This window comes from Lynx rufus, unplaced genomic scaffold (genome assembly GCF_022079265.1).
Source record: "Lynx rufus isolate CCGP_SWC_20201006 ecotype Redwood Valley unplaced genomic scaffold, mLynRuf1.p SCAF_3, whole genome shotgun sequence".
Taxonomy (NCBI): Eukaryota; Metazoa; Chordata; class Mammalia; order Carnivora; family Felidae; genus Lynx; species Lynx rufus.
In genome coordinates this window covers 100,437,431-100,453,356 of record NW_025814845.1, presented here as the reverse complement: position 1 = coordinate 100,453,356, position 15,926 = coordinate 100,437,431, and the positions used below count along the sequence as shown (strand labels likewise).

The 15,926-nt window shown below is 34.6% G+C and overlaps 1 protein-coding gene across 5 annotated transcripts in view; it reads right to left on the bottom strand.

Annotated features, from left to right (window-relative positions):
- The window catches only part of BLTP1 (bridge-like lipid transfer protein family member 1), a 211,637-nt gene that overhangs the window by 134,077 nt on the left and 61,634 nt on the right, over positions 1-15,926 (bottom strand). For all 5 annotated transcript variants that reach the window (XM_047091912.1, XM_047091908.1, XM_047091911.1 and 2 more), the window contains exons 18-22: positions 14,848-15,026; positions 14,595-14,701; positions 12,407-12,615; positions 5,474-5,701; positions 4,537-4,674 (exon numbers count right to left, since the gene is read on the bottom strand). In XM_047091912.1, the coding sequence (XP_046947868.1) occupies positions 4,537-4,674; positions 5,474-5,701; positions 12,407-12,615; positions 14,595-14,701; positions 14,848-15,026 (861 nt within the window). The remainder of the gene's footprint in view (positions 1-4,536; positions 4,675-5,473; positions 5,702-12,406; positions 12,616-14,594; positions 14,702-14,847; positions 15,027-15,926) is intronic.

The window sequence follows — 15,926 nt, the reverse complement described above, 5'->3', positions numbered from 1 at the left end:
ATTAGGATTAATGTGAACTCTCATGAACTCAATAAAATGTTCTTTTTATACATAGTAAAGTCTTTTGAGAATGTAGTAATTAAAATAAAAGTTGAGGGCACCTGGGTGGCTCAGTCCATTAAGTGCCCGACTCCTAATTTCGGCTCTGGTCATGACCTCATGGTTTGTGGGATTCAGCCCTGCATCGGGCTCCACGCTGACAGCATGGAGCCTACTTAGGATTCTCTCCCTCTCTCCCCTCCCGTGCTCATGCTCTCTCTCTCTCAAAATAAATAAACTTTAAAAAATAAAAGTTGAAGTGTTAGCAAGTACGCCTAAGAAAACAGAGATACTCACCTAAGATTCTCAGAACTCAGACATAAGAAGACTTATTTCCCTTTTATTTTTATTAATTTTCTCAATAGATTAAAAAAGAGGGGCTGCTTCTCCACATACTCACCTCCCAGAATAAAAAACAACCAATTCTAATGACCTACTAAGACAGGAGGGTAAGAGTTATTTTTTTAGGTTTATCTATTTATTTTGAGAGAGAGTGACAGACAGACAGTCAGACAGCATGAGCAGGGGGTAGGGGCAGAAAGAGAGGGAGAGCGAGCGAATCCCAAGCAGGCTCTGCACTGTCAGTGCAGAGCTCTATGTGGGGCTTGATCCCATGAACCATGAAATCATGACCCCAGCGGAAATCAAGAGTCCAATGCTTACCTGACTGAGCTACCCAAGTGCTCTGAGAATGATTTTTAAGGTTTCTATAGTAAGTTAAAATACTAGTGTTACGCAAGTGAGATCTTTGTGATGACAGAATAGTTCTGTATCTTAATTTCAATGGCAGTTACATGAAACTACACATGTGATAACGTGGCAAGAACTATGCACACACGTTGTACCAATATCAATCCTGGTTTTAATATTACACTTAAAAGATCTACATGGGAGAAATTGGGTGAAGGGTACATAGGACCTCTCTGTACTATCTTTGCAACTCCTTATGAATCTATAATTACAGGCATACCTCAGAGATATTTCAGGTTCAGTTCTAGTCTGCCACTATAAAGCAATTATGACAATATAGCTCAAGTCAGATAAAATTTTTTTTGATTCTCAGTGCACATAAAAATTGTGTCTACCAAACTATAGTCTATTAAGGGTGCAACAGCATTATGTCTAAAAACAAACTATACACAAAGATATCTTAATTAAAAAATACTTTTGCTAAAAACTGCTAACCATCATCTGAGCTTTCAGCAAGTCATAATCTTTTTGCTGGCGCAGAGCCTGGCCTCCAAGTTGATGGCTAATAACTGATCAGGATGGTGGCTGATGAAGGTTGGGGTGGCTATGGCAATTTCTTAAAATACGAAACTATAAATTGCTGCACTGACTGACTCTTTCTTTTACAAATAATTTCTCTGTAGCATGCCATTCTGTTTAACAGCATTTTACCCACAGAAGAACTTCTTACAAGTTTGGAGTCAATCCTCTCAAACCCTGCTGCTTCTTTATCAACTCAGTTTATGTAATAATCTAAATCCTTGTTGTCACTTCAAAACTCTTCACAGCATCTTCACCAGAAATAGATTCCTTCTAAAGAATCCACTCTTTGCTCATCCCTAAGAAGCAACTCATCCATTAAAGTTTGATCATGAGATTGCAGCAATTCAGTCCCGTCTTCAGGCTCCATTTTTAATTCCAGTTCTCTTGCTATTTCCATTACATCTGCAGTTATTTCCTCCAGTGAAATCTTAAACTCCTCAAGTCATCCATGAGTTGGAAGCAACTCTTCCAAACTCCTCTTCATGTTGATATTTCAACCTCTTCCTGTCAATCATGAATATTCTTAATGGTATCTAGAACGGTGAATCCTTTTCAAAAGGTTTTCAATTTTCCCAGATCCACCAGAGGAATCACTACCTATGGCAGCTATTATAGTCTTACAACATGTATTTCTTAAATAATATGACTTGAAAGTCAAAAGGACTCTTTGATCCAAAGGCTGCAAATTTGAATATTGTGCTAATAGGCATGGAAATATGAAATTCACTGTACATCTCCGTCAGAGCTCTTGGGTGACCAGGTGCATTGTCAATGAGCCCCCACATTTTGAAAGAACCCTCTTTTTCTTAGCAGTAGGTCTCAATAGTGAGCTTAAAATATTTAGTAAACCATGTTGTAACCAGATGCACTGTCATCCGGACCTTGTTGTGCCACTGATAGAGCACAGGCAAAGTAGATATAGCATAATTCTTAAGGGCCCTAGAATTTTCAAAATGGTAAATGAGCATTGGCTTCAACTTAAAGTTACCAGTTGTAACTGGCCCTTAAGTAGAATATCAGCCTGTCCTTTTAAGTTTTGAAGCCAGACATTGACTTCTGCTCTCCAGTTATTAAAGTCCTAGATGTCATCTTCTTTCAATAGAAGGCTGTTTGATCTACTTTGAAAATCTGTTGTTTAGCGTAGCCATCTTCATTACTTATCTTAACTAGATCTTCTGCATAACTTGCTATAGCTTCTACATCAGCACCTGCTGCTTCACCTTGCACTTTTATGTTATGGAGATGGCTTCTTTTCTTAAACCTCATGAACCAACCTCTGTTAGCTTCAAACTTTTCTTCTGCAGCTTCCTCTTCTCTCTCAGACTTCACAGAATTGAAGAGCGTGAGGGCCTTGCTCTGGATTAGGTTTTGGCTTAAGGAGATATTGTGGCTGATTTAATCTCCTGTCCAAACCACTGAAACGTTCTCTGTATCAAAAATAAGCTGTTGTGGGGGTGCCTGGGTGGGTCAGTCGGTTGAGCGTCCGACTTTGGCTCAGGTCATGATCTCACAGCTTGTGAGTTCAAGCCCCGCATCCCGTGTCAGGCTCTGTGCTGACAGCTCGGAGCCTGGAGCCTGCTTCAGATTCTGTGCCTCCCTCTCCCTCTGCTCCAACCCACTCGCATTCTGTCTCTGTCTCAAAAAATAAATGAACATTAAAAATAATAATAATAAGCTGGGTTTTTTTTTCTTATCATCAGTGTGTTCATGGGAACAGCACTTCTAATTTCCTTGAATTTTTCCTTTGCATCACAACTTGGCTAACTGGTGCAGGAGGCCTGGCTTTCAGTCTACCTTGGGTTTCTACACGCCTTCCTCACTAAGCTGAATCATTTCTAACTTCTGACTTAAAGTGACAGACATACAGCTCTTCCTTTCACTTAACACTCAGAGGCCACTGCAGGGTTATTAATTGGCCTAATTTCAATACCTTTGTGTTTTAGAGAACAGGGAGGCCCAGGAAGAGGGGGAGTGACAGGAAAACAGCTGGTTGGTGAATACACACAACATTTATCAATTAAGTTTGCCATCTTATATGGGCAGTGTGTGGCACCCCGAAACAATTACAAAAGTAACATCACAGATCAGTGGTCACAAGTCACCATAACAAATACAATAATGAAAAAGTTGCAAATATTGTGAAAATTACCAAAATGTGACACAGAGACATGAAGTGAGCAAATGCTGCTGGAAAAACAGCCCTGACAGACTGGCCTGATGCAAAGTTGCCACAAACCTCAATTTGTAAAAAATGCAATATTTGCAAAGTGCAATAAAGCACATGCAATAAAATGAGGTATGCCTATTATTTAAAAATAAAAGTTGATAAAAGAAACACTCTCTGTGGCAAAAATAAACATATGTTAAGTCTGAGCCATTATGAGTTCAGCTATGTCAAAAATATATACATATGAAAAAATTAGATTCTATGTAGAAAAATATGGTCAGTTGTGGCAAAAGAGTTAAGAAGGGATAGGCTATTTTAAATAAAATGATCAGTTACTACATAGAAACCATGCAAGTTATCATCAGTTGATGATTTGAGGGTATCAGATTCATCCTTCCATATAATTTTACTTTGCCTTATATTAAAATCCATTTATTTTTCTAAAGCTCACAACTTGAATAAAGTAGGGAAGAGCCCTAAAGTACTAGTAAATGAAAAGTGAAGCCATTTGACATTAAAAAATAACAACAAAGTGATAATTTACCCAAGATTGTAAATTATTCCTTTTTGGTGAATATTATTGGTTCTCTTCCAAACAGCCCAGGGGATATCTTGAAGGGGTTAACAAAGTATCTTTTAAGTGTGTTACCTGAAAAGAATAAACTACTGGCCATGTGGATATGTATGTTTGGAGATTTATAGGACTGGATAAGATGAATATTCAGGTTGTCATTTTCAACAGAGTCCACCAAAATTTTATATATTTTTCCCTTCCATAAACATGAAAAAGTTATAAAATATTTCTCTTCATCTCTAAAAACAATAGAGTACAATTGTATGGGATCACATAAATAGCAAACAGCAGAAAAAAAAAAAAACAAGACTGAGATTCTTGGAAAAACTTACATACATATACAAAACCTCTTAATATGGTTAAATTAAAAGCTTCTAATTTAAAGAGCTACCTATACCATACACAGAAGCTAACACACTGTATCAACCCTATAAAGAGTAATAATTCATCTCTAAGCCCCTACCATGACTCACTTTCACATTACCTGATAATTGTCACTGACAAACACATTCAGGGGTGATAGGACAAGTTGCAGCATGGTCTCCCTAAATCCTTTTTTCATTTCAAAACACAGTCTTTCCAAGAATGCTGTAGGGCACTCAGGACCATCAGTGGTTCCATGCTAAAGTCAAACAAAATACCATAATCAAGATATGGAAAAAATAAAGACCAAGGCAGTATAGGGAAATAAAAATCACACTTATATAATTAAGAGATTTTGATTCTTAAAAAGCAGAAGTTTACTGACAAAACTGTTCTGTACTCTACTAAGATCATTAGGTTCACTAAGCACCAGAGATGACTCCTCTGCTGTGCAATCGTAGGTACATGACATGGAGCCAGTAGGCAGCACAATTCTCTAGGGCCTCACCCTCCCTATCTGGCCTCACTCCAATAACCCTGGGTTCTCTGGGCAATATAATCCCATTGCAAGTCAGCCCCAAAAGTCCATGGGTCACCCTTAGACTGAACCAGGATTCTGTGCTGGATCCAAACCCCAAAAAACAATTCAATCTCCAGGGTCAATCTGCATCTTGATTTTGTAGTAAGTTCACCATAAGGCACCCAATGGTCTAGAGTTGGAGATAAAGGATAAGACAACATAAATCCTAGAATATCCGTCGAGCTAACTATAAACCCAGCAACTCAACATCGTGACAAAATGTTCTAACGTGACACAGAACAGCAAAGAAGGAACTAAAGTGAAAGAAGAGAAACAGAAAATTATCAATGATTAAGTAATCGCATTATGAAGAAAATAATAAACTAGCTTTATAAGGTAAAAGGATAAATTTTAAAGTTTTTGAATCTGAATTTTTTTATTAGTGTGTGCATGTGTGTACACACACATATAGTTAGTTGTCTGAGTTGGGTGAATTTCATAATACACTCCAGATTATTTTGATTATGTAAACACTTACAACAGGAAGACGCCCATGAACTTTGTACAAATTAACAAGTACAGTAATATCCCAAGGACGCAAGGTAAGCGGATGAATTGATTTGGCTGAACTTTCATTTTCCTTTCTGTCATTTTCCATTCCAACAGCAGTCCACCCAGAGCTGGATGATGTTGACAGTGACAGAACAGGACTTGAAACAACCTCTTCAAAATCCATATACATGTCATCTTCCCCAAAGTAGTTTTCCTATAAATATTAAGAACAAATTGCTATCAAACAGATATGTAACAGTAACTTTTCAAATTAGAGCCTGAATTTTGTAAACTAAGCATCTCCCTATTTTCTTTGGTTAAAAGTATATGGTCTGTTTCCTTGAAAGGAAAAAACAAAAAAAAAAAAGAGAGACATACATATGCTTATGACATACACCTACTTAGCAAATAAACATTCTGTAACAACAAATAAATAAATAAATGAATAACCTAAGTTTATAGTAAAGCTTCATGACAAACCACCTCCAATTATAGCAAAAACTCTAAGAAAACTTTGAAGATGTGTAAGGTTCAAAAGTTTTCAATCTTTCTCAGAGTTCTGAGACAACAATACCCAAAAGACATCCTTTGAAGGAAGATCAATTCACTGAAAATCAATCTAAATCCAATTAGCTAACTACCACAATTCATATATTCTGGGTGAAATAATATCAAAAGTGCTTTTAACAACCTGAATAGGAATGTCCAATTTTGGTTCCTGATGATAAAAACATGTTATTGATGGTTACCAAAACTTCCTTTCACATAGTTCATCCTGGTTCCTTATGCAAAGTATTTTAACTATTAATATCTTGGTTCGTTTTACACCAGAATTTAAATGTATTATTATTATTTTCCTTTTTAAAAAAACATTTTATTTAGGAGTGCCTGGGTGGCTCAGTCTGTTGAGTGTCTGACTCCTGATTTCAGCTCAGTTCATAATCTCACAGTTTGTGGGATCGAGCTCCACATTGGGCTCCATGCTGACAGCTCAGAGCCTACTTGGGACTCTCTTCTCTCTCCCTCTCTCTCTCTCTTCCCTTCCCCCACTCACTCTGTTTTTTGTTTCTCTCAAAATAAATAAACTTAAAAATAAAAAACCTTTTTATTTAAATTCCAAATAACATACAGTGTCATATTAGTTTCAGATGTACAATATAGTGATTCAACACTTCCATACAACACCTAGTGGTGCTTGTCACAAGTGCCCTCTTTAATCCCCTTCACCTATCTCACCCATATCCCTCCCACCTGCATGCCTCCCCTCTGGTAACCATCAGTTTGTTCTCTGTAATTAAGAGTCTTTTTCTTGGTTTGACTCTCTCTCTTTTCCCTTTGCTTATTTGTTTCTTAAATTCCACATATGAGTGAAATCATATGGTATTTGTCTCTCTGACTTTAATTTTGTTTCAATGTTTTTATTTTTGAGAGAGAGAGAGAGAGAGCTAGAGAGAGAGAGAGAGAGAGAGAGAGAGAGAGAGAGAAAGAGAAGGGGGGGCAGACATGGGGAGGCACAGAAATAGAGGGAGACACAGAATCTGAAGCAGACTCTAGGCTCTAAGCCACCAGCACAGAGCCTGATGCTGGGACTGAACTCATGAACCGTGAGATTCATGACCTGAGCCAAAGTCAGAAGCTCAACTGACTGAGCCACCCAGGTGCCCCTCTACCTGATGTATTTTAAATGAAATTCTTTTATCTTACCATTATTCTGCATTTAAATTTGACCAATTTGATCTGTCAGTAGCAATCAAAAGTTGTTAAAATATTCCTGTTAGCACAGTTAACTATATTTCTTGAACATTAGAAATCAAGTCAGTATTTTGATAAATTCTGCATTTTACTTATTGACATTTATTTTCTGACTAGTCAATTAATCAGGCCAATTAAATAGCTTTTAATAGGAAAGAATGTTGCAGGGCATATAGTCATTTGGTTAATTAGTGGCAGGACTAATATTAAAATCCCAAAGCTACTGACTCACAAAACTAATGTTTTTTTTGCTGTGTTCTCTATCGTTATCTGCCTCTAAATAATACAGGTCCTACTTAGAACCTGCTTGACATCTTGATAATTGCCTTTATTATGTAACTCTGAACCATGGGCAAATTCAAGCACAAATATAAATGTAAATAAACATTGGTTTTTATCCTAAATTCCAACATTAAAATTTTTAAATGAAAAATAAATGTCTAATTGATTTTTTTTTAATGTTTTTATTTATTTTAGAGAGAGACAGAGCGCCAGCAGGGGAGGGGCAGAGAGAGAGGGTGATACAGAATTTGAAGCAGGCTCCAGGCTCTGAGCTGTTAGTCCAGAGCCTGACATGGGGCTTGAATTCATGAACTGTGAGATCATGACCTGAGCCCAAGTCAGATGCTTAACCGACTGAGTCACCCAGGTGCCCCTAATTGATTTCAATCAACATTAAAGATCTAGAGGTATTCAGAGCCACAGTCTTCCCTTAGATCATTTGAGAAGCCTTTTCAAAATATACGTTCCATTCCAGTCCTGGAGATGGGTTCAGTAGGTTTGCAACAGGTATACATTCCAGAGACAGATGGAAAGAATGGTTTCTTCAGTGAATTTAACTATAAATGGCCACTAGACCCAATCACTTCTATTCCACCCTTCCTCCACACAACTTATCAATGGAGTCAGTGTACAGTTGTTCACGTTTATTAGCTTTCAACATACTAAGAGTTACCAACAAATCAACAGAAATAAGTTATGCTCATTTTAGCCAATTTTTAATAATCCTACTCTATATATCTTATTTTTAAAAGATTCCCTAGTAGTCTCTTACAGTCTCTTGTAATTTTTAACCTTAAAAAAAGAAAATTACTATAGATTATTAAAATTAAAAGAAAAATATTCTCTTGGGCCTAATGTTTAATTTGCTAACAAACCAATCTCCATTTAATTATCTAAAACAGAAAAACTCATAGCAAATTCTTTAGGGAATACTGAAATCCCTAACATGGTAGAGGACATTTGCTAATTTTTATTAAATATGCCAATGACTGTTTTTAGAGTTAAAACACTCTAGGAGTCTTTTATGAGTTAAAACACTCTAGGAGTCTTTTATGAGTTATCATGTCTGAACCTATTGAATATTATTGACAAAATTACTGTTAAGGGGCACTTGGGTGGCTCAGTCTGTTGAGCATCTGACTCTTGATTTTGGCTCAGGTCATGATCTCATGATCTTCATGATTTATGGATCTCATGGTTCATGGGTTTGAGCCCTGCATAGGGCTCCACGCTGACAGTGCAGAGGCTGCTTGGGATTTCCTCTCTTTCCCTCTCTCCGTCCCTCCCACATTCGTTCTCTCCCTCTCTCTTTCTCTCTCTCTCAAAATAAGTAATTTTTTTTTAAATTTTTAAAAATTAAAGATAGTGATAAAATTATAACTCCTTTAAAACATTAGCCTTGTGTTAAATGTTTAATGTTGAGTGTGTGATTGAAGTTTTATTTGTTTTCATTTTAGGTTTTTGTTTTGTTTTGTTTTTAGTATATGAACTCCATCTGTAAGGGTTAATTTCTTAAGGATTCACTAAAAAAAAAATTACTAAAAGGCTGACTGAAGTATAAGTAGTAATATATTATGGCAAACTTTTATAGTATTTTAAGATTAATAAATGTACACAAATATTTACAAAGACAAATAAAAATTCCATTTTGATGTTATGGTAAGTGGGATGCAAAACTGAACTATCTTTAAAACTATCTTTAAAACAACACTAGGAAAAAAACAAAACAAAACAATGACTTACCTAACTGGGAAAATATATTACTTTGCCAAGTTTGTGGCATGAATGAATTTAAAAATGATAAAATAAGCTATATTTTCAAACTACTTAAGAGTCCTATGAAATCTTATTTTCCTAGAGATAGTTTATTATTAGTGTCAAGTAACTATTGCAAGTAACAGGACACTACCATTTTTTCCCCAGCCTAAACATTCATATTTATGTAATGATACTCATTTCTCAAAAAAGAAGAAAAAGAAGAATTATCACAATAGTTAAAAGAAGACGGCTAATAAATTCAGAGATGCAGGGGAGAAAAAAAAATCTACAGGTACTCAGTTTCCAGTATTCAAATTTTTTTCATGGAAATTTGATAGCCAGGCTTCTGTTTAAGACCACTAAAACTTTTTTTTCAGTAAGAAAAACATACATACTATACCCACCCTTAATCCACAGTTACTACTGACTACCACTGACATGCTATCAGTATTCAGATTCAGATTTCCATTCTTCCATTAAGAAAAAATGTAAAAAGAGAAGTCAATTCAGAACATGTAGACATTTCCATAAAATATTCTCATTGATTTTAATGCATGTTAGTATATATTCTCCTCAGAGTTCCTAGTAATAATAATAGTAAGCCTAGTTTCTTTTATGGATTTTGGAAATCAGTTTTACAGTCAAACAAATATAAAATGATTCATTTTTTTCCTAACCTATCCTTTAAAATTTCTTGATGTTTAAATCTAGTAACTAAGGAAAATACAATCTGTTACATGAATTTTCACATTCTCTTTGTTTTCTTTTATTTATAGATACATACATTCTAACACTGACACTAAGTAGAACATAAGTTATATATTAAAACAAATTTTTAAAAAGTAATTTAAAGAGAGATATTTAAGATCAGATAATATCTCCATACCAGCATGACACCTAAGCTATATAGGAGGAAGGGAAAAAAAGAAAGAAGTAAAAAAAAAAAAAAGACTTAAGGAGTTACTTGTATTCCTAATAAAGAGTTCATAGAGTTCACTGGCTTAAAAAACCTTTTGTTTATCATATTTTAGATATACATATTTTTTAATATTTCAAAACCTTAAAAATTTTAATATGTTTTAGTAGACATTTCATACAAGTTCTGAGTTAATTTGATGAATGTAAATACTAACACAAAGTTTAGTACAACAAACTTTTGACAATACTAGACAGTTGTTATATCTTAATGTATGAAAAGGACTGCATCAAAACAAACTATCAACAGAGGTTACGTTTATGGAATAGAATTTGTAAAGAAGTCCAAAGAAGGCATATACTCCTTTCTCTTTATTTTTCTTTGTTACAGTACTCTTATTTTTGATGAATATATATTACTATGGAATTTTTAGAAGAAAAAAATTGAGGCTCATATACATAGAGTAATGCAAAAAACAGTGTCAATATCTCTTTGCTGGTATAAAACTCGTATTATAACAATATAACCATCTTCACTTACTAAATCATTGCTTACATTTAAATTAAAATATAGTTCAGCCTCTTCAAGGAAACTTTAACATGAAAAATGCATTTTAAATCCTTCATAGTTATTCACCTGCAATCCAAGAAAATAAGATATTGGGAGAAATATGTGAAGAATATTTTAGGTCAAACAATGGTCACAAGGTAAAAAAAAAATGTGTGTGTGGGGTGGGGGGTGGTATTTCTCCCCTTTGAATCTGAAGAATCACTCCTTCAGGAATCTCTCCTAAAACCAGACACCTTAGATTCCACAAATATTAAACACGTTGTCCCTTGCATCTTTTATCTTAAGTTATATCATCTGATGCTTTAGGGTAGTTTTTAGTAAATATAAGACATTATATCAAATATAAAAATTTTAGATACCTACAAAATCTGTTCAGCTAGTAAGTACTTCTTCCAGAGAGCCTTTATTAACAAACATTGATTGTTTTCCTGATAACCCTGATCATCCTAGACCCTTTCCAGAATTACTCCTGTCACTGTACTTATCGGATTGCCTGTTACCTAAGCATCCAATATCCAAACCTCCAGTTATGAAATTACACAAGGAAGCAAATAAGTAAACAATGATAAATTTAGACTCACACAAAAATCTATCCCACAAGTAACTCTAACGCTCATGATTGATAATGTTTGGACAGTTAGTCTCACTTTGATTATCAGATGTGGTAGAACATTGAACAGTATAATGAAAATCTAAAGCAAAGTGAATTGGCAAAATCCTGGAAAAACGCAGAATTTTATGAAGTTGCTAAACGTGATGCTGGACAACCGCTCAAATCACAGGTAAAGCTATCAGTGCTAAAGTACGGATCTAGAAGGCTTAGAGCAGTTACCTATCAAAATGAGTAAATCAGTAAGAGTTATTGATGACTTGCTGGGGACTTTTGTAAAACATGATTTGAATATCAAAAGAAGAGTGATGTGTAGAAAACTGACAAAGTGCTCACATATTTATCTTAATACAGCCTCTCTACTTGATCGACCTTGATCATGCTTGATCAACCTTTAAGAGCTATCATACTATGCAATCATACAACTTCAAGGGAAAAATTATACCAAAATGAACTGACATTTGATTCAGTCTTTATTCAAAGAAGGCATACTTCTTTAGAACCTAAATTTGTCATACTCTGAAAAAAAACTTATTTTCATACATTTGCTTCAATGTTAAGAAAGTGCTCCAAACATATCTTTGCTTATTGTTTAGCATGAAATAAAGTTGTTTGTTTTTAATTAATTCACTGATTTTATTATTTTCAGATAACAAGGTTCTCTTGTACTTCTTTTGCTCTTATATTACAACATGTTAAAAATTTGTCCCTATATATGTCTATCCTATTATATCCTCTAGCTTACCTCCTTGAGAAAAAATGCTGTATCATCTCTATCTCCTGCAACTAGTACAATTCCTAGAATATAGTCAATGCTAAAAAAACAAAACAAAAACTCAACTGAGAAGTACACCATTTTTAATAAATGAATTTGTAATTGAGTCTAACACCACAAGTCTAATCAACATATATGACATATCCTCAACAACTTTAAACCATCTAACTGGCTATTTCAAATGGTCTCAATTTTAATTAGATATTAACCGTTTTACCTATGTTTAAAAATGTGTGACTTCTTTTGAAAATCATACCTTTATACATAAGAAGGCATTTAATAATGGTCCATATAGAGTTATTTGAGAATCTGGAGAAAGTTCCATTTCCACATGAAGTTTATCAGGTGGAAGTTCTGAGGGATCAATAGGTGGGCGTGACGAAGTAGAAGGAGAAGAAACAACTCTGTCTGATGTTTTCTGGGATGGCCTTAATACAGATAGCATTGTTTCTTCCATTTCTGACACTGGAAAAAATTAAGAAAAAAGAGAAGAATGCCTTGGGGAGGGGAAGTTCTTAGAAGTTCTTTAAGGAACTATTCACTAAGAGATTCTATTTTGCAATTTTTCATGAACAATCTTTGATATAGTACCTATAATATCTAATGAAAACAGACCTGCAAGACTAATAAGAATACACAATAGAAGACTGCACAGAAATATGTGTAGAAATACATAACCAGATGGCACAGAATCAATGAAAATTTGCTATTAACATTCTTGAGTCCCTACAATATAAATTCAGGTCACAATTAGGCTTTAACTATACTTGGGCACTAAAGTACTAAGTTGTTTTCACATAAACAGCTATTCAAATACAGCATGACATTATCAGGGCACCTGGGTGGCTCAGTCAGTTAAGTGTCTGACTCTTGGTTTCGGCTCAGGTCATGATCTCACGGTTTCATGGGTTCAGGCCCTGCAACAGGCTCTGCGCTGTGCAGAGCCTGCTTGGGATTCTGTCTCTCCCTCTTTCTCTTTGCTCCTCCCCCACTCTCTCACAATAAATAAACTTAATTTTTTTTTTTAATTCAAATACAGTGTGACATTATCAAGCTCCAAACATAAGAACAATTATGAAAACTATTCTTTAACTCTTAACTCACTGGAAAAATACAAATTAAAAATCACTTGATTCTAATTCCAGTTTGGAATAATTATGAAATGATATAATTGTGAAAGTACATTTAAAAAAAAACTAACATTTCAAAAAAAAATAACATTTCATGAAACCAAGTGGTTTATGTATATACTCACATGCACCTTATTTGATATTACAGCTCTTCTGTTTCTAGTTGGTAGAACTTGAAAAATTATTTACTTTCTCTAAGCATTATTTGTTCAACTCTACGATGAGAATAATAACATTTATCTCACAGAGTTGTTATAAGGATTAAATGAGATAATGTAAACCAGGAAATAGCTTATCTAGTACAGTAAAACCTTGGATTGCAAATAACTTGCTCTGCCAGTATTCTGCAAGATGAGCAAACATTTCTAATAAATTTTAACTTGATAAATGAACGATGTCTTACAATATGAGTAGCATGTGATGCCAAATGTCACATGATCACAACTGAGTCAATGGTTCTTCTCTCTCTCTCCCTCTCTGCAGGATTGTGAGTGATCATCTCCCATGCTCGGATGCTTGGTGCTTGGTCTCAGGCCACGATGTTTGGCAGCAATCAGTGATTTTTCAGCAAGTTGGAAGGTACCCACAACTGGCACTAGTGTATTTTTTATCACTTCAAAGCACCTATGGACAGTCCTTTGCTTTTCCATTCAAGAGTAAGCTTGGGAATGCTTTGCACCATTCTAGATCAAGCTGCCTGCAGATATGAACCCTTTCCTCTGCTGCCCTATTGCCAGTTGCATTAAATACGATATATGACAAGAGTTTATTAATACTGTGCTATAGTCAACATCCATGCAAGTGTATACAATGACCCTTTTCAGAAAAATATTCCATTAAGCCAATAATAGTGATTCTGTTACTGATAGTGAAAGTCATCCTACACAATAACCCTCCTCTCTCTTGTCTCCCTCACACCAGCCAAATTATTTCTCTTTAAATTTTGTATTTTCGTTAATAGTTTGTATTACAAAATTACAATACTGCAATCATTTTTATATGAATATTTTTGGGTTGTGAAACGAATCATCTAAGTTTCCATTATTTCTTGTATTTCTTTGATATACAAGTGCTTTGGATTACAAGCATGAATTACGCTCACAAACCAAGGTTTTACTGCATTTGATACACAGTAAATGCTCAATGAAAGTTAGTTATAATTATGCCACAATTACTTAACAGATTTTTAAATGTATACAATTATGACAAAAGAACAGATGCATTTCCAAAATCAAAAACAATTTCTTATACCTTTAATAGTTATCAATCATAAAACCAGATGTTTCAAAGTACAAATTATACAAAAACACTTACACGATTGCTTTAGCTGCTCATCTGCTTTTTGCGGATAAATTGGATGCCATGTATAATCAATTGTGAGCATGACACTTGGGACAGTCCAGCATTCAACCCAACCAGCTCTGTGAAGAACAAAAAATTAAGTTCTAGTCAGGCACTTATTCCTTTAATTGTATCCAAACGCTAGTTACAGATAATCAACTTTTATCATTATTCTTTGAAAGAATCAGAAGAATAATTTCTCCACATACAAACACAAAATACTCACTTTTCTTGTGTAATGTTCCGCCATTTTGGTTTAACAGTTTTCTGCCCACTTTGACACTCAGCAGGAATACCGGTATCATGAGTCATTTTGTTTGGGTGGCAATTCTTCACCAGCATAAATAATGAGTATTTACTAGGGTGGCAATCTGGTAGAAATAAATGAAGATCAACATCTTCTCCCTAAAAAAGAATTTATTATAAGCCAAAGTAATACAACAGGTACACAAAGATGTTAAATTTCTAATTATAGCCAAACCTATCTATAACAATCTTCAGAATACAAAAGAAATACAAAAGGCAGATTTTACAATGAACGGTCAATTAAATAACAGAGTTAAGATTTTATATGGACTACAACTAAATTCTGGTAAGTTAAGAAAATCAAGGAAATAAATAGTATGGTTTCCACAAAATAGTAAAAAAGATGATCTTTTGATGGTATCCATGGGTATTTCACATGTAATTCAGTAAAAAAAAAAAATTTTAAAAACCAGCTAAATTCAGGTGGTATATGTTCTGCATTTTATTAATTTTTAAAATACGATTGTCTCTTGATTCTAGTTAAGTCTTGGTTCATCAATTGGCTTTTAAGAATTCTGAATTGAAGGGGTGCCTGGGTGGCTCAGTTGGCTGAGTGCCAGACTCTTGATTTCAACATAGGTCATGATCTTACGATTGTTAAGTATAGAACCTGCTTGTGATTTCCTCTCTGCCCCTCCCCAATTTGTGCTCTCCTATGTCTCAAAATAAATAAATAAACATTTTTTTTTTAAAGGAGAAGAATTCTGAATTGATACCCCAAAGGATCTTCATTTGGCTTCACTTTTTTCCTTATAGGTCGGTGCCCTAATCTTGTTCAAGCAGTCAGCCTGACATGCTTGACTTCTTTTCTTTTCTTTTCTTTTCTTTTCTTTTTTCTTTTCTTTTCTTTCTCTCTCTCTCCCTCTCCCTCTCCCTCTCTTTCTTTTTTTTCAGCTTTTATTATTAAAGAATTTTATTTTATTTTATTTTATTTTATTCAAGTTTTTATTTAAACTCCAGTTAGTTGGGGTGCCTGGGTGGCTCAGTCAGTTGAACGTC